Here is a 25,869-nt window from a genome sequence, read left to right on the forward strand (position 1 = left end):
TTTGCAGTAGTAGTGTGGGCTTGGGGTTGTTCAGCCTGGAGAAGAGAAGGCTCCGGGGAGACCTTATTGCAGCCTTTCAATACTTGAAGGGGGCTTATAAGAAAGATGGGGACAGACTTTTTAGTAGAGCCTGTAGCAATAGGGCAAGGGGGTGAGATGGTTTTAAACTATAAGAGGGGAGATTCAGACTAGATGTAAGGAAGAAATGTTTTACCATGAGGGTGGTGAAACACTGGCACAGGTTGCCCAGACAGGTTGTGGATGCCCCATCCCTGGAAACATTCCAGGTCAGGTTGGACGGGGCTCTGAGCAACCTGATCGAGTTGAAGATGTCCCTGCTCATGGCAGGAGGGTTGTACTAGATGGTCTTTGAAGGTCCCTTCCAACCCAAACTATTCTATGATTCTATGACTTTATCCATGGTCCAGATCTTGCTTTGTCTCTTAAACTGACTCAGTTGTCCCTGTCTCTCTGTTTGTGAGGGTGTTTATAAATGGCTCAGGAGGCTGGTCTGCCTGGAAAAGATATTTTTTAACTGGTTTTGTTTTTTTTCGGCTGGATTAGCTCTCTGGTCTGTTTTTCTCTGTAGCTGCACAGCAGGTGGGGTGGCACAGGAGTGCGAGCGTGCAGGGCAGAGGCTGCTGGAGCTGGCCCCAGGCTTAGGCAAGGAGTCTGCCAGAAACAGCCTGGGCTGATGTGGTCCTGCTGTTTCTCTGACCTTGCTCGCCTCTTCCCGTCCTTGTGCTGCATCTAGCATGCATTCGAGTCTGTGCAGATCCATTTTGGTGCGCTTAAGCTAGCAGCAAACCATTTGCTGCTTTTTATCGTGTTGAAGTATGGTTTTGTGAAGCACGGTGAGCCAACAGAGCCGCTTAGAGCTGCCCAGGTGGGGAGATCCTGCTCCCAGCAGGCTGCTAATGGCACTTTATTCCAACATCGGGGCTTGCTGGAGCACTCCAGGAGCTGGTTTAACACACAGCAGCAGTAGGAAACGTAGCAAAACGTCTGAGTGGGTCTGGACCACACGAATGTGTTTAAGCACTTCAGCAAAGTGCTGGTGAGTACCAAAGCTAGCGCAGCAACTGGTGGGACCACAATAGCCTGCCATTAACTCAGCTTAACAAACTTGTATTCTCCTAGTAATAAAAAAAAAATACCATGCTGGAGAGGGATCAAGCAGTGGACGTCAAATGTGCAACAGTCTAGTCCAGTATTAGATCTGGCCCGTAGATGCTATTATAATGAGGGCCATGTCATCGCTTAAGTCAATTTAATGGTTGCTTGGTTCAGGGTGCCTTGCCTCATTTTTGATTTTCTTGTAAGCGATTTTATTTTAATTGTCATTACTGAAATTTAATCTGCAAAAAAACAATGTGATTGTTGTGTAGTGTGAGCTAGTGCTGTTCAGTTTGCAGTTCTGTGCTGAGATTTAGTCATAGGAGTTAGCAGGAGATACAGTTTGTCCTCCCGTTCTCCAGGATTGTTCAGAACATCATTGTAGAATAAATCTGTTTTTTCTTCATTGCTATTCAAATGATGTGTCCCAGACACATTGATTAATCTCTAAATGTGGTCTGCTGAGATTGAAGATAAGTACACTCATTTCTATTATTCTAATTCTGAGCAGAGTCTGTTACAATGAATGGTGCAGTATCTATTGAATTCATGCTGAAAGGTAGAAGTAATGTACGGATTTGACTCATAGCATTGTCATGTGGATTTTTTTTCTTTAGTGGCCTTCTCTTTAAATCTAGAACACACTTTCTTTATTTCAAAAAATGTTGTAAACTGATAAATACTGGCAACAAAATGTAAGCCAGTAATTCTTAAAACGTACTTACAATTGTCTTTTACAAAATCTGTCTTGAAATTAGTTTTGTTGGGGCACTGAAGCCCCAGGAAATGTATTTATTTTGCCCTAACTAGCATTTTTTGTTCCACTTTTGCAGGAGTTTTTTGAGAATCCTGCTTTTCGTCCAGACGGCATGAAGCTCTATCCGACACTAGTGATCCGTGGCACTGGTCTGTACGAGCTCTGGAAGACTGGAAGATACAAGAGCTACCCCCCAAGCACTCTCGTGGATCTGGTGGCCAGAATCCTGGCCCTTGTCCCACCATGGACACGTGTGTACCGTGTTCAGAGGTAATTTTCTGTGATGGGCCTTGTATATTGATTTATTGCACTTGGAGGGATTCTTACTTTAATTACAGCAAGATCTGACTCAGCCTTTTATTATTTTTCAGCCTTAATCGTTAATGCACTAAAGATTTTTAAAACTGCTTCCTATCTATTCAGAATGGGAAAGGCCAAGTAGAGTGAGAAGCTATTTAAATTGAACTGCCTCTCTAATGCACCCAGAAACTTCAAGATTTCTGGAGGCCCCGCTCTCACTGCCAGTCAGACAAGAGCATAGGATGCGGCACACATAGTACTTTAATGATATTGATGGATAATTGCCTCTTGGCTGTGGGTGAAGTTTCCTGTATTTATTGCAGGAGCTGCGAGGTGTGTCATTGGTTTTTTTGGCTATAGAGACTTCCTTTCTTTCCCCGTGGGTGTTGCAGGGTTTTCATAAATGTACTATGGCAATGCTGTTATTTCCGGCGCTCACCTCCCAGGACGATAGATAATACTTCCATTTAGCACTGTATTTTCAGTGTAGGGTCTTCCTTGGATTATTTTTCTTCTGTTATCTCCTAAATCTGTCTGATAATAGGAAGGGAGGCTATAGCATACTTGCCTATTTTTGCATGTGCAGACAATACTCAGTTGGCTTCCAGCTACATGAGCTGGAAACAGTGCCAATGCCTAGCTCTCCAAGAGCATGCGGAATGAGAAACCCTTGTGCGTTAGAGCTCAACTGCCCGGATTTCTCTAAGACATTTGATTTTGTGCCCGATCAGAAATGTGATGAAGCGGGGATAAGCGGAGAAACATGGTAGAGAAGTAAGTGGCTGAAGGCAAGAAACACTGGGTAGCTTTGACAAAGAAAGTATGGACTCGGGGTTATTAGTGGAGTTTCTCAAACATCCATTTAAAAACTAATCTTGCTCAAAATTGTATTTATTTACAATGACACAGAAAGTAATAGGGCGTTGAGGAAACCTTGCAGGGCTGGGAAGCATCATTGAAAGAGAGAGGATGCACAAGCAGGATTTGGTGATGGTGAAGCTGGAGCGATAGAGATGGGATGACATGCAGTTCAGGGAGGTTTGAGGTCAAACTCGGAGAGGGTTTTGCTGCAAACCGTGAGATTGCCATGTGAAAATAGCAGAGGAGGAAAAGTTCTTAATGTCTTGGTCTGTAATTTGAATAAGCCACTGGTGAATGCAGCCGTGAAAAGCATTTTTTTCAGGGTAACTCTTTTTAGAGATGAAAGTATTAATGCAGCAGCCAGACAAGGCTTTGGTAAGACCTAGTCTGGAATAATTCCCATCTTCAAGAAAATGAACTGTGGAAATATGTGCAGAGGAGCATCAGTCTTTTGTTTGAAGGATAGATATAGACATAAATGACATCTGTAAATCTATGAGAGAAGGAAAATAACCTTTTAAGAAATAGGAACATTGATTTGGGCAGAGAACAAGAAAATAAGAAGTAGCCTTGCATAAAAAGAGGCAGGAAGCTGGGAATTTTTGGTCAGGACTGAGATTCTGGAGTAGCTTTCCAAAGTTACCAAAGAGGAGGAGAGGCTAAATACGAATATAGTGAAGCTCGATTAGGCTTATGAATGTGATTGTGATACACCAGTCTGCAGTAACCGAGGCACAGTTTCAGCGACCAGGAGATCCTTTCTTCAGGTCTTTGTTACTGTGAGAAACTGGTGGCTGTAGCTGAACTCTGAGAAGGATGTGATACTGATGAAGAAAGCAAAACATGGCTTACAGGAAATACCTACTTGATATTCCCCCAGGCTTTTCACATCACTTGTAGGAGCATTATTAAAGGCAAAACCCCTGCCTCTTCTCCCTGCACGTCATCTTCCTCATCGATTCCACTATAGATGCAATGGCCCGTTTGTTCATGATGCTATCACCATAGCATTGTATCTAAACCAAATAGGTTTATTCTTAGAGGATGGCATGAGTTTGCAGCCTAGCAGGTCTTCTCCTAAGGAGCACAGGCCTGGAAAAGTCTTTGCTTGGTGTGCTGATTTGCCTGAGCTTGACTGATTTCTTCTGTCAACAGCAGCAGCCTCCATCCAGCTGTCATCTGGTTGTCAGTTATTATGTTCCAGTGGAATGGCTGTTTTCTTACTGACTGGCTCATGTTATCTGAAACTTGTTCGTGGTGATTACAGATCTTTACACCTCCAGTGCAAAGTCCAAAAGCTATTACTTTGATCTAAATTGCTTTCAGGGCCGTTGTGTGACTCTGTAACAGAATAATGAACAAAGCCAGATTTCTAAAAACATTTGTGGCCTGTTCCCAAGACTGCCTCACTGAGGACAGCAGCTTTTTTCCCTTTCTCCATTGCTGCCCCAAGCCCTTTCCATCTCCCTCCAGCCTGCTGCCATGAGTCTTCCACCCTTCACATCTTGTATTTCAGGCTTTATTTTCCACAATCCTTTCAGATTCAGCTTGTGCCCCGGACAGCAACTTGTCCGGAGCTCTCTGCATACTGCTTGGCCGTTTGGTATGTGCATTCAGGTTTTCTAGCAAACATCACCAGAAAAAGACTGAGCTATCTATGCCCTTCCTTATTAGGACCAGTATTTGGGATCGCTGTTCTCTAGTACCAGGTTTTGAGGAACCATAAGGGACTCAATGTTTTTGTAGTCTGTCACATGCTTAAAATAATCAGTTTAATGAGTCAGGTGAGCATGGGAGAGGTGTCACTGACAAAACACTGTAGAAGTCTTTCTGCTTCAGGAAACCAGGTTAAATATGTTTTAAAAAAAAAAAAGAGATGCTGTTGCTAATGGCTGGTTGGAGGAGAATATATTTTCCAGGGTGTTTTGTAACTGTCAGAGATGCTTAATACTGTACTTATCCTGAATGTTTGTGAACCTCATTATCACCGAAGTGCTTTGGTGTGTGAGGAGGTGTGAAATGACAGGAGTAGTGCCAGGCACCTTAGGACTTTTTCTTTCGTGGATCTCGATGTTTTATATGAATGTTATTTTCACTGTGCTGGTGGGGAGATGTAGGTATGAAGAAATAAAATACCTTACTCAGCTGGGATCATGTATTAAGTCAGAGCTGAGAGCAGACTCAAGGTCTTTAGACTTTCACTGTGTGCTTCCATCAACTGCTTCACAAGTGTCCTAAGTAATGCAAAATGTTTGAAAAGCAGAAGATGAAATAGGCCTTGTTGAAGCTTCTGGCAAACTGCACATTAACTTTAATAAGGTCAGGATTTAATCCCCCGTATCCCTGAATTTGTTTAGCATTTTAACAAGTCCTAAAATCACTGGTACAATGCTGTCTTGTGGCTATTCAAAATAGGCAGTTAGCGGGTACACTCATGATGCACACAGGGTACTTCTTTAAATACTCTGCCCTAATCTGAAGTGGGGATGGAAAACCTGTTTCTTGCTTTCTCTTTCTTAAAAAGCTTATTTTTCACATTCATATTTTAATTTAGTTTGCTCCCTAGTAGGCAGATGAGAGAGGCTCAAGTTACTATATATTATAATCTATCTTTTATTTGCAGTAGTTCATTTACTATTTCCTAGCTGATTCTGGATTTAGCTAAAGACCTGGTACTGGAAGATGTCAGGATGTTTTATCTGTGTCCCTGTAGGGAAAATACAGCCTGACTTTTTGGAGCTGTTCCATAATTAGAAGAAAGGCGTTAAGTTAGATTATCACTGTAGATCTAACATACCCTGATGAAAATGCCGTTCTTCTCTAGTGTGTCCTTTAGTCACAACGTGAAGTGCTCATTTCCTCTAATTGAAGCTCTTTAAAGTACGTTGTGTTGGCTCTGCAGTGTCTTATTTACTCAGAGAAATCCACTGAATAAATGAACTGGTTAGCTAATTGTATTTTGCCCCAACTTTTTGGCATGCGAGTGTAAGAGGCAAGGAATTTTTCGTAGACCCTTTGGCTTTGTAGAAAAGAGAGCAGGGAAAACGGGAGGAAAGTAAAACACAGGGCCTCCTGTGCTGGAGAAGGTTGTACCGAAACTGGAGTGCGACGCTGAAATGGGAGGAGAATCCTGGAGTCTTGAAGCCCTTGTTTTCGTTCTTAACAGTAAAGGAAAACTCCTTTTCGTGCCCCCCTTGCCAGTGGGTCAGACTTCTACAAGGCTGAAGCAGCACAAGGATCAGGTCTTTAGGACCCTTGAAGACCTTTATCTTTTATACAGCTACTGCCAAAAATAGTAATTGTTAATGGGGACCGTGGTGTGAATGCAAGTCCTCGAGGAACTGAATAGATCAATTAATACATTTTATGGAGGTCATCAGACAGCTGCTAGATGATGATGACTTTCAATCACTACTGAACCAACATGGATTAAGCTAATTACATTACCAATTCCCTGAACCATCCCATTCTCTGTATGGTTTTTTGTGATATTCTGTTCTTTACTTTGTTGAATGCTTGCATAGATAAAGAAAAAGGAGGAATACTCACCAAGGAATGTTTGAGCCCCATTTTGAGACCAACCTGTTGTACAATTTACTGAGTATCTTTCATACTTGTATAGTCCTTATTTCCCTGTAGAAGAGCTGAGCGGGTTTGGATTACACTTGCACTTGGGTGGTGTGTTATCAGAGGTGTCAGGGTGGAGTTTGAGCAGAGGGAGGGAGAAGCATTTGAGATCACGGTATAGTACAGCGTTAGAGAGAAGGTGAGCGTGGAGTGAGATGTGCCAATAATCCGCATGTTTCTTTTTCAGCTTCATCTGGATGTGTAAATCCTTTCCCTAAGGGATGGTATCCTGCTTTCGTAATCTCTAGTGGGACAAACTGCCCTGGAAGGCAGCGGAGAGGCCAAACCTGGTCTTGCTTTCAAATTTCGTTTTAGTACCTTCCTTGGAGAACTGAAGGAAGGAGTTCTGCCATTTGCAGACTCATGATTTACATTCCCATAGGAAGGCCCTAGACTTTCTGGCTGGGCTTTGCTGCAAATCATTTGCTAAACAGAACTTTTTCCACTTTTAAGCAGGTAGCGTCCCAATATAAAAATGTTGTAATTCTGATGAATTTTCCCTGATGGGCATTCAACTCAGAGACTGCAGAAAGACGCAGTCTGGTTCCCAATTGCTGGTCTCCAGCAACAGATACCATGAAGAACATCTGACCTAGAGTCCTAGACGAGGCACAGGCTCAGCTGGATGATCCTTTTTTTTTCTCCAGACTTCCAAGTGAAGAACTGAGAGCAAAATTATAACCTATTTCTTAGGACTGTAAGAGCCTACTTTTGTCTTCAGTCTTTTTACTAAGATAAAATCTGTAGCTTTTTCCCTTCGTTTTTCTCCTGCTTTTAGTTGTGTTTTGCCTGTGTTATTTTCTTGTTCAACCAAAGACTTGAAACAAAGGTAATTCAGATAAGTTCTGTGGTCTGCTGTTTGGGATCTTGGCTTAGGTGACCGTAATGGTGCTTTATGGTGTATTGTCTGCTAATGCAGTTGTTTGAGGTTTTTGTTTTTCCTCTTATATGCAGAGATATCCCAATGCCACTAGTCAGCTCTGGAGTGGAGCATGGGAACCTGAGAGAGCTTGCCTTGGCCAGGATGAAGGATCTTGGGACACAGGTAAAGTATTTGCCAGTTGGTATTGAGGGAGAGCTGCTTGATGACTTTACACAAAGTAGCAGAGAGGAAAGTAATGACTAGAAGACACAATAGGAGCCAGGTTTACTGCTGAACTAAAACGATCTGCAAAGGTCTTTCAAAAAAATGTTAATGACTAAAAAGCACCTTGATGATACTTCTGAAAAGCTGTTTTTGTTTGGTTGATTTTTAGTTTAGCACTTTCACCCCATTCCTGAAGGTACTTGGTAACTAGTTTGTGATATTCCGTTGTTTAACAGAATGAAAACCTTAAATCAGAGAGAAGGAGGAAGGTTTCTTTTTAATTTATGCTATTAGAAATTTTCCTTCCTTTCTTTTTCCCACGCATGCACTTACTTGACTGAACAGTTGGAAGAAAAGCTCTTAGTCTGAGGCCAGAGAAATCTTGCAAGAGAGATTTCAGCACAAACAAATGAGACTTGATATTCTTGATATTTCTAAGGTCAAATAAAAATATGAGCGGGGGTGGAGAGAAGGAGGGGGAGGGAGGAATTGCATTTGTATTTGAAGTCAGAAGGAGGCACGTATACCCGGTCTTGATTTTTCTCGGAAGGCTGCTGCAGCAGTTGGCGTTCACAGTGCCCCTCGTGGTCTGCTCTGACACTGCTCGCTGTTTGAACCTCCCTCTGGAACCCGGTTATCAGCCACAGTTTGCCGATCCTCCAGTAAAGTTATGCCCAAGTTCTTCCTTTCTTGGGACGTCCGACTTCCTAGACAAAACATCACACAAACCCCATGCTCCTTGAGACTATTCCAAAGGGCTTTAATTGCTTTGGTGTCCTGATGTTCAGGCAGGGGCAGATCCTCGCCACAACTGTTCCACACATCTGTGTTGTGATTTAGCGCTCCCTCTTTCTAGTTCACCTTTTCTTAAAGAGGTTTTAAGGCATTACTGCATCCAGCAATAGTAAAGTCTTTGGCTACTGTGTGTGTGCCTGTAGTCCCACATCAACTTGTGCTGCTGACCTGTATTTTTGGTATTTAACATGGATAGTTCTCTAGGCTACATCTAGCTCCTTACTGCCTTTGCCATCTCGCTTGGATCTTGCAGTTGCAGTGCAAAAGATCAGAAAAGAAACTCCAGACTGTCTTTCTTCCAGCTGGACTTTCCATACCACTTAACCTCTCCTAAGCTGATGCCCTGGACTTTCTCCTTAAATCATTCCTCCCAGTCTCTCTCCAGTAGCAAGCCAGATTTGGCAGGCAGCTTTGCCCGCCACAGAAGCTTCTATCCCTCCTGCTGACTTTTCACTTCAAAACCAGGCAGGGGAGACAGCCTCGATGGTGCAGCTAAGCCTTTTCAACTGAGCTCTTTAGGGCTACTAGTGAACTCTTCCCTGGGTTTGATACTAAAACCACATCATTTCATCTGAACCTGATCAAGGCCAGCTGGAGAAGCAGGGATAGCTGATCCATGGCAGTCAGGGCTGAGCTGAATCATTAAAAGGCTTGTCAGGCTGGCAGTCATCGCTTTTAGAAGAACCAAATCTGTAAATATCTCTGCTATGCAGATGATTATAGATTTTAATTTAGTGAGGCAGAAACACTGCAGCTGGTGGTAACTGCAGTTACCTTGAAATGTAAGGTAGTGTTGTGGTTTTCTGGTGTCATAGGAGAAAACTATAAATATGCTTTGTCCTCTTGTCTCTTAGCTTGGAAAAGGAGAGGAAAAGGCCAAAACAAGGAAGGGACTTGTAGGAATCTTATCTATTTGCAGGCTCAATAGTAAAGATCAGCCAGCTCACCAGCTCTGGCAGTTCTGGCATCCCTCTTTAGGGAATGACTTGGTGAGGAGTGCGTTTGAGGGATGGGTATCAGTCATGCCAACACTGCAACTTGTGTCTGGGGTTGCTGGGAAGAAATTATTCTTGAGGAGCCCTGTTGGAGGGACCAGATGCTGGCCTTCGTGATTGCCAGCCACTGAGTGCAAGTGGAGATACGCAGTTAGGACACAGAATTTTAAAGCAGCATCCCAGAATACATTTTCGTTCCTTAGTTCTGGGGTTCTTAATGAAGAGCGGATATTTCTCTGCCTTCTACTGTGCTGTTTGTGCAGCTAGGAAATTGTAAAGCAAAGAAGAGTTTGTCTACTCTTGAATCCTGGTACGACAGTGAATCCTGGTTTTACCATAGCCCACTCTAAAAACCAAACACAAACCCCCACTTTTTTCTACTATGTGGGAGATTTTTGCTTTGTATTGATAATGGAATTTAAAAGCATTCAGAGGAGGACAGGGCACGAGACAGAGCTGTGCTTGTTCTGGGTACTCTGAGTTTCTGTGTGAATTGGATTTTCAGACATTCTTTCCCTGTCTAAAAGTCTTGACTTTTGGAAGTACATGGGCAGGTACGTGTTGTTGCTGTTAGAGCAATTTTAGCCCGTTGGTGGAGGTTATCTTCCTTCCCTCCAAGTACAGCAGCGCTAGTGGAATGAAACGAGCATTTGCAACTCAGCTGCTTTAGGTAAAACTATTGTGATTGCACTTTGCTGACAAAAGTTGGGTTAAGCTTAGCACTGGACTTTCCAGTAAACCCGCTAAGACGTGAATGCACATACTCTCCCACGGTAGGAGTGCCGATACTATCACAACTGTTCGCTTATGTGAATGGGTGCCAAATTACTCAACTTTCATTGGTTTTGCTGAGAAGCACAAAAGTTTATGCAAGCTTCTGCTGGGTTGACCCTGGCTGGAGGCCAGGTGCCCACCAAAGCCGCTGCATCACTCCCCTCCTCAGCTGGACAGGGGAGAGGAAATATAACAAAAGGCTCGTGGGTCAAGATAAGGACAGGGAGATCATTCAGCAATTACCGTCAGGGGCAAAACAGGTTCAACTTGGGGAAAAAAATTAATTTATTACCAGCCAAATCAGAGTAGGACAATGAGAAATAAAATCAAATCTTAAAAACACCTTCCCCCCACCCCTCCCTTCTTCCTGGGCTTAACTTCAGTCCCAATTTTCTCTACGTCCTCCCCCCAAGTGGCACAGGGGGATGGGGAAGGGGGGTTTGGGTCAGTTCATCACACGTTGTCTCTGCTGCTCCTTCCTCCTCAGGGGGAGGACTCCTCACACTCTCCCCCTGCTCCAGCGTGGGGTCCCTCCCACGGGAGACAGTCCTCCACAAACTTCTCCAACGTGAGTCCTTCCCATGGGCTGCAGTTCTTCACGAACTGCTCCAGCGTGGGTCCCATCCACGGGGTGCAGTCCTTCAGGAACAGACTGCTCCAGCGTGGGTCCCCCGCGGGGTCACAAGCCCTGCCAGCAAACCTGCTCCAGCCTGGGCTCCTCTCTCCACGGGGCCACAGCTCCTGCCAGGAGCCTGCTCCAGCGCGGGCTTCCCACAGGGTCACAGCCTCCTTCGGGCATCCCCTGCTCCGCGTGGTCCTCCACGGCTGCGGTGGAGATCTGCTCTGCCGTGGACCTCCATGGGCTGCCGGGGGACAGCCTGCCTCACCATGGTCTTCCCCACGGGCTGCAGGGGAATCTCTGCTCCGGCGCCTGGAGCACCTCCTCCCCCTCCTTCTTCCCTGACCTTGGTGTCTGCAGAGTTGTTCCTCTCACATCTTCTCACTCTGCTCTCTCTGGCTGCAACTGCTACTCCCCTGTAATTTCTTTTCCCTTTCTTAAATATGTTATATCCCATCAGCGCTATCACCGTCGCTGATGGGCTTGGCCTTGGCCAGCGGCGGGTCCGTCTTGGAGCGGCTGGCATTGGCTCTATCAGACATGGGGGAAGCTTCTGGCAGCTTCTCACAGAAGCCACCCCTGTAGCCCCCCTGCTACCAAAACCTTGCCACACAAACCCAATGCAAAGCTATAACCCATCTCTCAAGCGCTGAGCTTGGAGCCTCATCTCCTCCGCTGTCTGACTTCTAAGGGAGGGAAGATTTCTTTTGGCTGTCTTTTTCTCTGTCATTGGTCCCAAGCCTCAGTGCTGCTCTGTGGATGCCAGATCAGCGTTAGCTTTACTTTCTGCTATTTGGGTAGAGCTTCTGCAACAGTTCTCATTTAAAAGCAAGAAAAGGGTTGCTGAGATTCAAAAACCAGCTATTTAAGGACTCTCTGGTGCCTTGGTGTGGATTTTGCGAATGTTAGACCTTCCCAATGTAGGGTAAAAATGGATTATGCCGTCTTTTTTTCCTCTGTTATTTTTTTATGTATGTTGACTTTGCCTCTAGACCCTGCTGTTTGTGAATCAAAAGGTACATTTCCTCATGAGCCATAATGGTTGCTTAGTGAATTGATTTTTGCCAGCATGTCTTTCCATTTAGCACTAAGACCTCTTTCTGAGGTATATTAGAGATGGATCGGTGAGCATTTTTATTTTGAAGCCTACCCATTTGAAATTCATCTGTGCAACTTCATGCTATTTCAGTTTAGTTTTCAACCCAATAGGTGGCTGGAAATCTGTATGTTTCAGAGCTTAATGTTTTTCTGCTGTGTAATTTTTTTTCCTCCCTGTCTTTTCCTAGTGTCGTGATGTAAGGACGAGAGAGGTTGGAATTCAAGAAATTCACCATAAAGTGAGACCATATCAGGTAAGATTTGTCTTTTTTTTCTAGGAGCTTGTTTCAGACACGATTTGTTATGTGTGTTTGGTGTGGAGGCGTTGGGACCCATTTGTTGCATGTCCAATCCTGTGGTTTGCCTTTGTAGCTGGATCCAATTTTCCATTTATTTTCACAGCAGCTTTGGATGTCTTTTGTTTTGAGCACAGTCACGTGTTGAAATTTATGGACCACCATGTTCAATAAACTGACTGCAGCCAGCAGTTATTTTGGTATTTGCACTGCTATAACAAAACAACTGCCTTCCCTTTTCTCCCTCCTCATTACAAATTTGGATTTAGAAAATACCAATAACACTGTGTGTGCATGCTGAACAGGAATAAATGTTTACCAGGATGAGTTTACAGCCTTTTTTTGTGAATGTGCACGTTCGATATAGGCAAACAGTATATGTATGAATACACTTCTGCACATGTATGTATGTATTTATATGTGAGTAGATCCATTTAGTATATGACACATATGTTGTGTTTTTCCTTCATAGAATCCTAAAATAGTCCACAGAAAGATTGCTATGCTTATTTTATAGAAAGAAAAACGTTCACTGCTGAACTTCAAGCATCCAATTTAGGAAACTAATCCTCCAGTTCACTGTACTCACAAGGAGGGATCAGTCCTTCCAGAAAGTGGGCAGGAGGTCCATGGCACCCAAGGAGATGAGCTTTCTAAGATCACACAGGGTCTGATCTGTCTTATTAGCCACAGCATACATGTATAGTAAGTCATACCCTGGAAGTATTCTCTTCCTGTTCCCTTGCTGACACTAAGGAGGGACTGAAATGATTCTGGAGTTTGTCCATCATATATTGCCTTTACTTTCAAACAAGAATTCTCTGTGCCAGGCAGAAGATACTGCCACCCCCAGGTAGAAAGCTGAATCAGAATGACACTTACATACCTTTCCCCTCTATCTGTGCAATGGGCACGTACCTGCTTTCTAAATGTCAACCACTAAACTAGGGTTAGGCTTTCTATGTGTCAGCACAGAGAGAGATTCCTAACAGAGATCCTCTCACTTGTGCTTTGGAAGCTCCACTGACTATTTAGGCTTCAAAGAGGCTCTGAGTTTGGTGCCAGAAGTTAAGTAGAATGAATATTCTCCGAGTTCAGCATCTGAAGGATGTTCTCACTTTGCAAATCAGAGACTACTAGGAGCCATATTCTGTTTTTCTCCTGCCATTATGTGAATTCAGATGGAGTGCAATACTTCCCATCTTGCATAAAGAAATCCAGTATAACTGGATATAACATATATAAATGTATAACAATCCCAAATAAATTACCTTGTTCTTACCAGATTTCTGCAAGAACTGAGAGTGTACGTACTCGTTTGTACATAGGCCGTGCAGCCTTTGTGCTCTGCTCCTGTTACCTGATCTGCGGTCATCTCACGAAATACCTTCCAAAGATGTCTGTTGTCAGCAGTGCTAATCTAATTTAAATTGTAAATTTCTTGAGTAGTTAGCAAATAGCTTATCACAGGGTTTTCAAAGCAACGTTATGTTGAAAATTCCCTTTGTTAAACTCATCTGTCTGAGTGGCAGGAGGATGTCATTATGTAGTCGTAGCCAAATTTATCATGACAGCAAGCAAGAGAAATATTCTGAAGACGGTATAATTTTTCATGCGCTTTAGACTAATGACAAGGTGTGATGTTTTTCTTGGCTTCATCAGTAAACAATGCATCCTCTTCATAAGAGAGGGTATCATGTCAGATGTAAAATAAATTAATCACTTGCTGTAATTAGTTACACTTTATGCAACTTCTTTCTGTTAAGGATCAGTAGGCTGTATGTATTTTTATTATGGTGATGGTGTATCTGCTTTTAAAAGTATTTTTTTTTTTAAATCAATTTGAAGTAGATTACTTGCCTGTAGCTGGTTATTTACAGAGCTGTCTCTAAGCTGCCTTTTCAATTAGTGGCATTTCTCCATAGCAGCGGAAGGTATTTGCTTGCTCTCAGAATGGTTAAGGCTGCATAGTGCTACGTAATAGCCTTAAAAATGCTCTAGTGAATTGTTGCTGTAAAGAGACATTGGATTGACAGTTTTTGGAAGGGGAGGGACAATGACAGCTCTGTTATAGATATGAACCTACATTAGTGTTAAAGCAGAAAGTGTAAGACGTAGAAGCTGCTGTTCCTGCAAAGCGTGGGGTTTTGTATCAAGATAATGATCTCAATACATAGAGCCTTAGTAGGAAGAAGGCAGATTTTTAAGCTGGGAGTAGCTGTTTTAGGTTAAGAGTTTAATCTGCCACTGGGTTTTCCCTTTGTTTGTCAAAGTAAGTTTAAAACAGACTGTGCTGGACATTTAATAGGATTGCATACCGAAATGGTGATCCACCCTGATGAGGGTTATTCTTACCCAGCACGCAGGATGGTTTATGGAGAAGGGACTGACACCGGGGGCTGCAGCATGCTGCTGCATATAGCTATGCACCAGCCGACCGGGAGGTGATTCAGGATGGCTTTTGCCACATTTATACCAGTATCCCAGAAGGAAAAGGCTTTGTATGTCTCATGAGTCCCTGAAAACCCTTTGAAGGGATTTATGTATCCTAGGACCCTCTGTGCCCAGGGAAGTGGGGAGAACAAAAAACTCGATCCAGTAGGGACTTTTCTGAGCAGATCAGCTTATCTGGTACGTGCTCCTGATGCTATAAAAATGCACACAATGTAAAGCCTCCTGGTGAAGGTTCCTGGAGTCTTGCTTCATCTCTGTCTACAAGTGGCTTTCAGACTGGATGTGGGCATAACACGGCATCTGGTCCCTGCTGGGAGGACAGGCAATGGAACCGTGTTTTCTACTTGTCTTGTTTTGTCCTCAGGAGAAACCAGGAGTTCTCCAATCTTGCCATTTTGAACTCTTAGTATAGCAGTGTTTAATAATATTTTCTTCTTTTTTTTTTTTTTTTTTATACATTAGCAGTAAGCTTTAACCTAACTGCTTTTCCACATATGAAACTAACTGCAGAATCTGGGTATCTTAGAATCTCATGCTCTTTTATTTTCCTGTACATTTCCATTTTACCAGTGGTGTTATGTACCTAACGGTAGATCTAGATCAGTGTGTGTCAGCCGTCCTGACACATAAGCTGGAGCGGAGTTGTGCTCTTGGAGAACTTGGCACATCGGCAGACATCTGCTTGGGCGCTTACCCTGTGAGCTGTACGTCAGTGTTGAAGTGAGCCTTGCTTCTGTAGTCAGTAAGGGATTTAATTGTGAGCTGTGTTCACCCAGGCTTCGTCATGGAGTAGGGCAGGCAGGCGACAGAATCCCTTATGGCTTTTCTGTAAACAAATCTTTAATTCATGGATTTCTGGGTATTAGAGGATTTGCAGAAAAAATACTGAGGTCCTTTGCTTTAGTCTTTATAGTAGTACTGGGAAGAGCATGGCAAGGTATACATAGGGATCAATCCTATACTGTACTGTCAGGATGTAAATGTTAGAAACACCAGTGCAGTGCTGGTGCACAGGGCATCCACTGACACTTGCCATTCACATTTGAATTCCTAAAGTTAAAGGAGTCTGTCACAATGATGGCAGGTGTACCTGTGTGATGGGTTTAATTCAGATGGGGGGGTGTGCTTTTTGAAGCAAATCCCCTGATTGTTCCCCACTTTGAAAGCATCAGGAAGCACAGAAACCTGATTCCTTTCAGATTCATTTAGAAAGCGCCTTCCAGGAGCGCACCTAATGTACGCCAGCTGGTAATGGGTGCCCAGTTCATGGGATGAGAACCAGGACTTAGTCTGTACTGAAACCCCCCCAACAGATACTGTGTTGTCATCAGGCTCTCAATATTGCAAACTATTGCTGCCACTCCTCTGGTGAGCCAGGCAATTTGGGAAATAATTTTGGTCTGCTTAGCAGCTGGTTGTTACAGGTGGGCAAGGGAGTCCCTACAGCGAGGATGGGCAGCTATTTCAGCTATACCATATCAATTCAAAATGCAAATAGAGTGACTCACTATGTCACCAAAGATGTGACATTATCATCATCGGCTACAGGTTACATCAAATTAACACAGTGTTAACTCTGCTACATATAAACACAGCTACCGTTATGTGAGATTTGATCCGGTCTCATGTTGCTATAAGGGAGGCTCATCTTGGGTCCTGGGGCTGCTCCTTGGTGATGGTAGGTCAGAACTGTCTGAAAAAGAAGCTTTTTCTTCTTTCTGCTCTCTTATCCACCAGTTACTCTTTATAGCTTCTAGGTGCTCTGCAGAAGTAATTTCTTCTACCCAAGCATGGTCTTTATTGTATTCTCCACAGGCAGCCTACTCTCACTTCACTTTTCCCTTCCACTTGTGATCTTCAGAGCTGCCTTTGTCTAGATTGTTATAAAAAATGGGATTTGAGGCAAGTAATACGTTGTTACTGGGCAGTTCTCAGGGTACTTGTCTGGATGGTTTTGGTGTCTTCAGTACTATCTGAATGAGTAAGAAAACACTTCCTGCTGATTCTGTAAAGCACATGCAATGCAATACTCACTCAACACCAACTCTTTCAGATCCACTCCTTTTGCACTACACGGTTTGCTCATGTAGGTAGATCCTGTGCGGTGCTTGAAAGAACTAATTGGTAATTAGTAAAGAAGTTGCCTGCTGTTTAGAAGACCCATCTCCTGTAGACATCTCAAGCCATTTCTTTTGCAAAGCAGTAGCAACATGGACCTAAATGCAGGTTTAGTGAAGGCAGATGCAAAACTACTCATTCTACATTAGCAAGTTTGTAACTGGAGCTGAATTTCAATTAGAGCAAGTCCCTTGGTTGGAGGCAAGAGTTGCTGCCCCCGTTGATTTTGCAGTGATTATGAAACCCGAGTAACTCAAGAAACATAGGGTTTAGGTTTCTGACTTACCAACAAGTAACTGTGTGGGTTACCAGCCCTTCTTGAAAGTTTGCAAATAGGGATAGAAGACTAGTTCTGTCCCATTGGCAAATGCATTTCTATTGAAGTAGTAGCATGTTTTATCTTTAATATGACTGCAGTAACAGCAGTTCTTATCCAGTACTGCTAAAATCCATCCAGAATTAAATTGGCCTTTAAGAAAGCACTTCATGCTTTCTCTGAATCATAATAGTTTATGGATCCATGAAATTGGTTTTGGTCTGTTCAACATGTTGCTTAAATATTTTTAAAGAAGTTTTCCTTTTCTCTTTTTTTTTTTTTTTTTTTTTTGTATTTGTCATTGCTTCTTCTCTTTGACCAGATTGAATTAGTTAGAAGAGATTATGTGGCTAATGGTGGCTGGGAGACCTTCCTGTCCTATGAAGATCCAGAGCAGGATATTCTCATTGGCCTTCTACGACTGCGGAAGTGTTCAGAGGAGTCATTCAGACCCGAGCTGAAAGGAGGCGTTTCCATTGTCCGGGAATTGCATGTGTATGGGAGCGTGGTCCCCGTGAGCAGTCGGGATCCTTCAAAATTTCAGCACCAGGTACTCCAAGCCTTCTTTATTTTTCATCTGTGCCTCTTTCTTGCACCCTCCTCCCCTCTCCCCAATGTAACTGGAGAAGAATTTTATTTAATATCTGAGATTCATTCAGTTGCTTTGAGTTAGTCTGCTGCAATAGAAACAGAATTGAATTTGAGCCCCTTCTTGCATTTCACCTGCTGAGATCATGCTGCTTCTGAGTTTTTGCTAGTGTGATCATGTTTAGGCAATTGCAACTGCTCCAAGATAAAAAAAAAAAGCATGGCTGAATGCTGTCAGTGTTGCTTCATGCCCATACAATACGAGCTCATGTATGCTGGTGCTAATTTGACTTTTGAGTACTAAGCATCTTTGGTTCTGAAGTATCTTTCCTTTGATATCCTGTACGGCACATCAGACTTGACTGCAAACTGAGTAAAAGCAAAACAAAGGGGATACATCCATTGTGTCTTTTTATTTCCTTCTAAAATTGATCTTGTTCGATAGATGAATTTCACTTCTGAAATCTGAAATAATTACATATGGGAAGGTGAGATTTTATTTGGTACTACCCAGTTTTCTTTCAAAGGAACATTTATTGAATACGCTCTTCCTACGAAAACAGAAGAAATCCAACTTTGGTTCGGAGATGTTTATCAGTTTAAGTGATTTGGTGAGCCTCCTGAGTAAAGTCTCTTAGTTGGGTCAGACGGTTTTTTTGCTTCAGACACACTTGTGAGACCATTTCATATATATCTTCAAGCATGTGAAGAATGGAGTGGAAAGCTATGTTTCTAATTCCTTGCAGTGACTCGTATGAAAATAGCACATTATCCTTCTGCTGCATGTAACATGCTGTGGCTTGTGGTGAGCAAAAATGTGAATTAAATTTTGCCCTGGTAGGTTTTGAACCTTTAGACTGAGCTTTTAAAAAAGCAATCAGTTTGTCGTCTTTGCCAGAAGTGCTCAGGGCTGACATTTTAAATTAACTTCCTTGTATTTATTAATCTTTCCCTGAGTATGTACATTAAGATGCAGTTTTGCTAGACGCTGATGATGTGTGACCATAAGGCAGTGGCGGGGCGGGGGGAGAGAAGTGGATATTTCCACTATAAAATAGTTAACCCTTAAAAATTTAGGAAGAAAAAAGTGGTCATCCTAAGTATTGGGGGGGGGGAACCCAACAAAAAGCGAGAGAGAGAACATCGGTTGAAAGTAGCCAACTACAAACATTAAAATAGGCTGCAAATTGAAATTTCATGGCATATGACGTACTCCTGTTCATTCAGAATAGTCAGCGTTCAAGAGGTTAATCGGAAAGTGTTCTTCACAGTTGTGGGGGCAATTTCTGATTAGAAGGACATTTTAGAATGAAGATTTCTGTGTGTTATTTAAAAATGCCTGTAAGTGTTAAATGTTTTTTAGCATTAAATCACATCTGCTTCAGTGTCACCACAGCCCCATTCTGTACATCTTGTCAGGAAAACAGATGAACAAAGAGCCAAGTATAATTCCTGCATCCTAATGTTAGGAGTGAATTAATCCAATCAATTATTCCCAGATATATAGGACAACGAAGTTGTTAAATAGAGTGGAAAGGCTATTCCCTTATTTTGAAGCATTATTGTAATTCCAGTAGCACTCCTGCTGTGCAAGATTTCCAAACCTAAATAGAGGGATGGATCTGGTCCAGAATATTAACATGTTCATCTGCAATTCTTTTTGATTTAGCGTCTGCTGTGTCATGAACTGAGCCTAGGAGCTTGAGCCTAGCTTAGGTCTGCAAGGGTCATGCAGCGGTTTGATGCAGCCTTTGTGGGTAGCCCCCGCAAGTCCTGTGGTCGCTGCGTACCTCAATTCTTCATCCTGAAACGAGCATGGCAACAGCTCCTGACTCCTGGAGGGGTCATGGAAATAAAGTTACAGGGTGCTAAGGCAACATGTGTATCAGAAAAGTGAACAGGGCAGCAGGGCCCATCTCTGGGTCTGTAGTGTCTGGCCACATCCGTTTCAGCCGATGTCCCCAGTCAGAATGGCACTGGGATCCTTCTGCAATTCGACAGAGTAGGCAATTGCATCTGGCATTTGTGCTCTGGCTTTGTTTAATTCACTAGCACAAATCCAAGTCTAGTAAGGCAGCCGTTAAGATGAGTGATTGTTGTTTAGGATTGGTTATCTCAGCAGGATAGACTTGTTCAGCGCCAGGAATTACGGGATGCCTACGAAGTAGACTTACCATCAATGGATTTAACTTCATTCTGTTCCTGCCATTGAGAAGCAGTCAGACACTAGAACTGCCTATGAATAATTTCATGATCAGAAAAAAAACCCTGAGAAAGCTCCACTGTAAAGCTTAGTGTTGGTACACCTCTTCTCAAGCCCTCTCCTGCAATATTCAGCAATATTCCTGATCACAGGATCATTCCTGCGCCAAAAATGAGTCTTTTGGAACTGTACTAATGCTTACATTCTGACCTTGCTTATGCTTTCTATTTTTACTGAACTTATCTTTTCTTCCTGTTATTTCTCCCATTGTAGGGATTTGGTATGTTACTAATGGAGGAGGCGGAAAGAATAGCCAAGGAGGAGCATGGGTCATGGAAAATTGCTGTAATTTCAGGTACCTTTGCTTTATCCCTTTTTTTTAATATATATATCTTAATCTGAAAAAATAAACCCACTGCAGCCAGTGCCACTACTTTGAACATTCATCGTATTGGGTAGAAAATGAGTATCAGCAGATGCTTCTTCGTAATGGAGTCAAATTCAATCCTAGCTTTGTCCAGACAATACTATTATTGTAAGCAGCATACCAGAGGCCACGCTGCGGGGAACCATCCTGCTCTTAGTGCCGAAGGAGGCAGACTGTGTGACCATGGGTGTCTTCCTTCTCCAAACCCTGCTGTTTGTGACCTCGCTGATTTGGCCCCATCGCAGGTTGTTATTGTCGAGGGCTGCTTTCCAGAGCTTATGAGGATAGAAAATTGCCGGCCTCCATTTTAGAGTCTTTCTGCAAGTACCGTCATTAGAGTGGACAGATGTGCTTTTAGGATACATTAAGCATTATCATGAAGAAGGGAGCTATATAAGAAGGAGCTGCAGCCCTTTCTCCTATTTCATTTTCAAGGCATTGTGACTAAGAGTGGCATCAGTTCGTCGCATGTGTGTGAAGTCAAGGTCGGGACTACCTTTGTGTCTTAATCTATCTTATATTAGCAGTTATGGTAGCTATAGAAAGCTTTTACAGGCATGTAGGTTATGTAACTGGGGAAGCTGGCGAATTGCATGGGAAGAGAAACTCTTGTTGGCGTAAGATTAATGTATGCTGGGAGCCTTAAACAGAATAGCTGTAATATAGACCTTTTAAAGAAAATAATCATCTTCTGCTGCCCCACCAAAAAACCCTGAAAAGCAGAAGTCCGCAACTCAGATCCAAGCTGCTAAGTGCTGAAGTGAAGAGCTTCTCTGTGTGTTTCCAGCAGTGTAATGTCCCTGGATGTTGAAAAGCTGAAGTGGGCCGTCTCAACAAGTACTTGTAACGAGGGCCAGAGTGTGAGTGAGGACAGCGTGCAGGCAGTAGCCAGATGCTTAAAGATAATTCTGTATTCTCTGCAGTCCCTGTTTCTTGTTTGCTTAAGACATACGCCAGCCCTTTTTCCCTGTTGCTGCTGCGTGGGTGTCAATTTGAACTGGGAATTTCATATGGCTAAGAAATGTCCGTACCACGTCGCTCCTCAGTAAAGAAGAGAGGCGAAAGTGAAAATGGTTTCTTTCAGTTTCGCTAGTAGCATCTTGGCTTGGGATGCGTGGAGAGAGGAAGTCGCGATTCCTCTGTGCTAAAGAACACTGCTTTTGACAAGAACAGAAAAAGTACAGCAGTTACTAAGAAATGATTCGTGAAAGCATTCATGTTACTCATTTTAGCTGTATTTTAGCAAACTGATGTGAAGAATATATTCTTTGCATTGAGATCCAGCGCAAGAAGTCTCGTCTTGCTGTATGCACAGTTTGTGGCATCCTACTAAGACCTTGTCTGTGCTTTTTATTTTTTTTTTCCCCTGGAGTGCAAAGTACAATGTAGTACAATTTGTCTTTGAATACAGAATACTACAGCATCTGCAAAGACCACGAGTTTTCCAGCTGTTTCCTTGGAGATGTTACCACTTGAATTTCAGTTCTCCTGTAGGTTTTATCTGAAATAAACATGCAGCCAGAAGTTCTTTCTCCATTGGAGGATGAACTTGGGTTTACTAATTTTGGTTTCAAAATAGATTCTTAATCTGGGAGCCCACTGCAAGGTTACATCTCCAACATATTGCAAAATTCTGACTACTTTCTAGAGGGAAGCGTGTGAGGGAGATCTGCTTTGAAGATGTCTCTCACAGGACTGTATCTCATTAGTACTGCATGTTTTTATGAATGCTTTGTTGCAGTGTTTTGTTTAACAGTGCCCTTTCTTCAACAGTATTTTCCAGTCTTGCACTTAATGGCTACATCAGTACTAAATAGCGCCAGAACATGCAAACTGCATCTTCAGGGAATGGTCTCTGGTCCACGCTGATGCATGCGCTCTGCCAGAGAACTGCGTGGGGCAGTGCTAGTCCATCGGGGCTGAAACCTTCTCAGGGCTTCTGCTAGCAAAGTAACAGAGTGGGTGGTTGAATTTCTGTACTCTAACAATTTTTAGGAAAGTTATGTCTAAGTAGCAAACTCTCTCCTTGATTTCTTCAAAAAGAAATACGTGTATTTTTTAAGATAGGACAGCATGAAGGGTTTTCATTATTGGCTAAAGGTTAGGGCTCATCTCTGAGATCGGTTCAAGTTCAGCTCTGGTTAGAAATTAGCAGCTCTGGTTAGAAATTAGCAGCAGTCATCACGGCAGGGGGGTTGGACTAGATGATCCTTAAAGGTCTCTTCCAACCCAAACCATTCAATGATTCTATGATCATCTGTGACTGTTCCCTACCCTGGCTTTTTGAGTAGGGGCATCTCATACTGACTGTTTTAGGACAGCCCATTTCCTAGGGACCCCAAACGACTGGGTGCCCCCCCGGTATCCTGCTGTATGCCAGAGCCTTGCTTTGTACTATTGATCACTGAAGGTATTCCTGTCTCTCCAGACGTGTGAGGCCAGACGCCCATCTCTAGCTCCTGCAGCTGGCAGGGGGCCTGCTGACCCTTAGGGAATGAATTTGGGGAGCTAGATAAGTCTGGAGGAGTCCAGGAGTCTCTGGCCGATTATTTGCCACAGCCTTGGATTGAAGCGTGGCTTGAAGTTGGTTTGGAAATGCATTTAACTCAAGCCAGATTGAGGTAAATTCAGATGAAAGTATGGATGTACAACATCCAAAACAGGCAATACAGTTACAAGGGGTTATGAAAAACAGGAAAGAAAGAACAAAAACACCATATGACTAATCTGCTTTTAGTGAGGTTACATTAGAAATGCCTCTCTCCTGTCCAGCTGATTTGCTGCTCATCCTGATCAAGGTGGTATTCAACATTTCCTGACATCTCAGGCTGTGCCATTAGAGCCTTACTCATTAGAAACCTCTTTGCTCCATGGCAGAGCATGTTAGCTGCCAGATCCAATTTTCCTTTTGTCCAGACTCCCCGGAGGACTTCAGGCATAATCTTTTCCCCTCTGCCTCTGCTTGCTTCCTTCCCACGTATAACCTAGTCAATACTCCTAATTAAACATTATTTCACTTGCCTGTAAATGCAGATGTCCCCTTCGTTAGGTCAGGTGTCGTGTCTTGTACTTGCCTGTTTCTTGCTTCAAGGAGGGCTAAAACTCTTTCCCCCTCAGCAGTGAGTCAGTGGCATATTTCAGTGTGAAGTGTTCGCATCTTTATATTCTCTATCAGGCAGTACTGTAAAATCATTTGATACAAACATGTAAATGGGAAACAAGTGAGTAATTCATGATTGCCTCCTGATTAAGATCAGTAGGACCATGATAATCAGACTGGGGTGACTGATCCCAACATCTTTCTTCTCAGCGTACTGCAGCAGCCAGGAATTCACAATCGCAAGGCTGTGAATAGAAATTAAACTAATACCACCTGTTTTCTGTAGTCTCTACGAGAGATAAAATCGTTCATTACAGTCGGTGACTCATCTCCCAGTCTGTTGGTGCTGCTTGAGCACGCTGTCTCGTGTTTAAGGAAACTGTGCTACTCTTGCCTTCGCCTTTTGCAGTTAGGGAGAAAACGGAGGTTCAGAACTTTCTAAAAGTAAACCCAATGCATCATACCAGTGTTAAATTCACCTGCGATGAAGAACGTTAAGGGGAGAGAAACTGAGGTGGCATATAAATCAGAGGTGAAGTTTCAGGGCACAGTTGACGGTACTGTAAAGTATCCTAATTTCTTCGTGTAAACAGCCTTTTGGTCACCCTGGAAGTAATAAATTACTTGAGTAATCAGCGTCTCGTAGTTCATATTGGATGTTGATTCATGGGCTGCCTCAGAGATTGCCAACTGCCAGGGTGTACTCGGGAGGCCTTAGGGCGAGACTCCGAAGTATTGCTGGCAGGATTGATGGGGTTTGGGAGGGCTCCCTGGAGTTTTGCTTCCAGCGCTGGTTGGTTATTTTTAGAAATGCAGATCTTACTAGCTATTAATAAGAGAAGAAGTGGCCCAAGATAAGTGGAAATATGGAAATGTTAATGAATTGACTCTCTGATGTTTGTCTGCTTCAGATTGATGGCCTTTGAAAAAAAATTAATTAGGGGGATTTGGAAGAAGCCAAGGATAAACCCATACTAGGGGATTGTTGCTGTGGAATAGCTACTGTGTACAGTCCTCTAGTTCTTAATGAACTTCAATTTTGAAGGTTTAATAATGTAACAGCTTTGAAAACAGGCTTGATACTGTATTAACTGGGATTTCGGTGCAGACATGAACAGGAATATTGCTGTCCTTAAGCAAGGACACTTCTGCAAAAGCCAGCATTCTGCAAGGGTGTTCTGGTAGGAAGCTTTTTTTATGTATATACCATAATATGTCTTACAAAGATTTATAGTGTGGCCTAACTTCTGCATAATACAGACCAGAGACTTCCACTTATCTTGCATCTGTCCCAGCTGAGCATGTTTTGGAAAGTGGGAACCTGTCTTGATTTGTTAAGGCTTTTGTGTGGTCTCCATCTGCAGGAGCTTTCCTTAGAGCGGGCAGAGGAAGAACCGGTAAGACAAACCCTACACAAATGAAGCGAGCAGGAGTTGAATGTATGGGGAGACCTCCTTTGGGCTTCTTCCTTCCTCAACAACCCTTTCCCTAATCTCAACCCAAACTATCCCCAAGTTTATAAAACCCAAACAACTAAAAAACCCACAAATTCTGAAATTACATTGGGTAGGAAGTATTTACAAATCAGATTAATGATCAAATGAAGGTGATTTCCATCCTAGTGACTTGTAATACACAGCAGCATAAGTAGTGTTGAATCAGAACTGTGAGTAATAGCAGTTTCCAGGGATTTAAAAATAAATATTGTTTTCTTTCATGGGAATCCTCCTCTCTGACTGGCACTGTTCTTACACTGCCCACAAGTGGTAATCCTCGTTTTCAAGGCTGCACCAGGGGTTAAGGGCTTAAAGCGTGTTCTTAGTCAAAAGTTTGAGTGTAGAGTTCATTGAGTTGTGGGTTGCATCTTTGTCGTGTTTATAACCCAAATTTGGTGCACGCTTGCAGTCCAGCTTTTCAACTGCTGCTTTAGCCGAGAATTACTTCTGGCTTAAGGCAGGCTTATCTCTGGTGTGCTTTGTTCGTCTCTAAAGGCTGTTATAGAAAGACTTAACGCTCCTCCCTGGCTTACCAGTCTCACCCTGCAATCTGGGTGGCATTCTGCACCTCATCAGCTGCGATCGCCCTACCCAGAGCAGGGTGAGGACCTCTCCCTACCTCACGAGTGGAAGTATTCCTGAGACAGTGAGCAGATTTTCCTTTAAAAGCACAATCAAACCAGGACTGCACAAATGAATGCCATCAGTTCTTGCGCTTCTTCAGAGCACATTAGTTTGCACTCCGAGGGAAAAAAAAATAAAAATTCAGAGTTTCCCAGCAGACTCTTTCCAAAGTATTTTGTTCTCCCTGCTGTTCTTGGAGTAAACAGGTTCAGCTGAAC

At 43.0% G+C, this 25,869-nt stretch overlaps 1 protein-coding gene across 1 annotated transcript in view; it reads left to right on the forward strand.

Annotated features, from left to right (window-relative positions):
- The window catches only part of ELP3 (elongator acetyltransferase complex subunit 3), a 91,442-nt gene that overhangs the window by 50,670 nt on the left and 14,903 nt on the right, over positions 1-25,869 (forward strand). The window contains exons 10-14 of the mRNA XM_050893733.1: positions 1,950-2,143; positions 7,616-7,706; positions 12,218-12,283; positions 17,536-17,763; positions 20,278-20,359. Of these exons, the coding sequence (XP_050749690.1) occupies positions 1,950-2,143; positions 7,616-7,706; positions 12,218-12,283; positions 17,536-17,763; positions 20,278-20,359 (661 nt within the window). The remainder of the gene's footprint in view (positions 1-1,949; positions 2,144-7,615; positions 7,707-12,217; positions 12,284-17,535; positions 17,764-20,277; positions 20,360-25,869) is intronic.

This window comes from Gymnogyps californianus, chromosome 3 (assembly GCF_018139145.2).
Source record: "Gymnogyps californianus isolate 813 chromosome 3, ASM1813914v2, whole genome shotgun sequence".
Classification (NCBI taxonomy): Eukaryota; Metazoa; Chordata; class Aves; order Accipitriformes; family Cathartidae; genus Gymnogyps; species Gymnogyps californianus.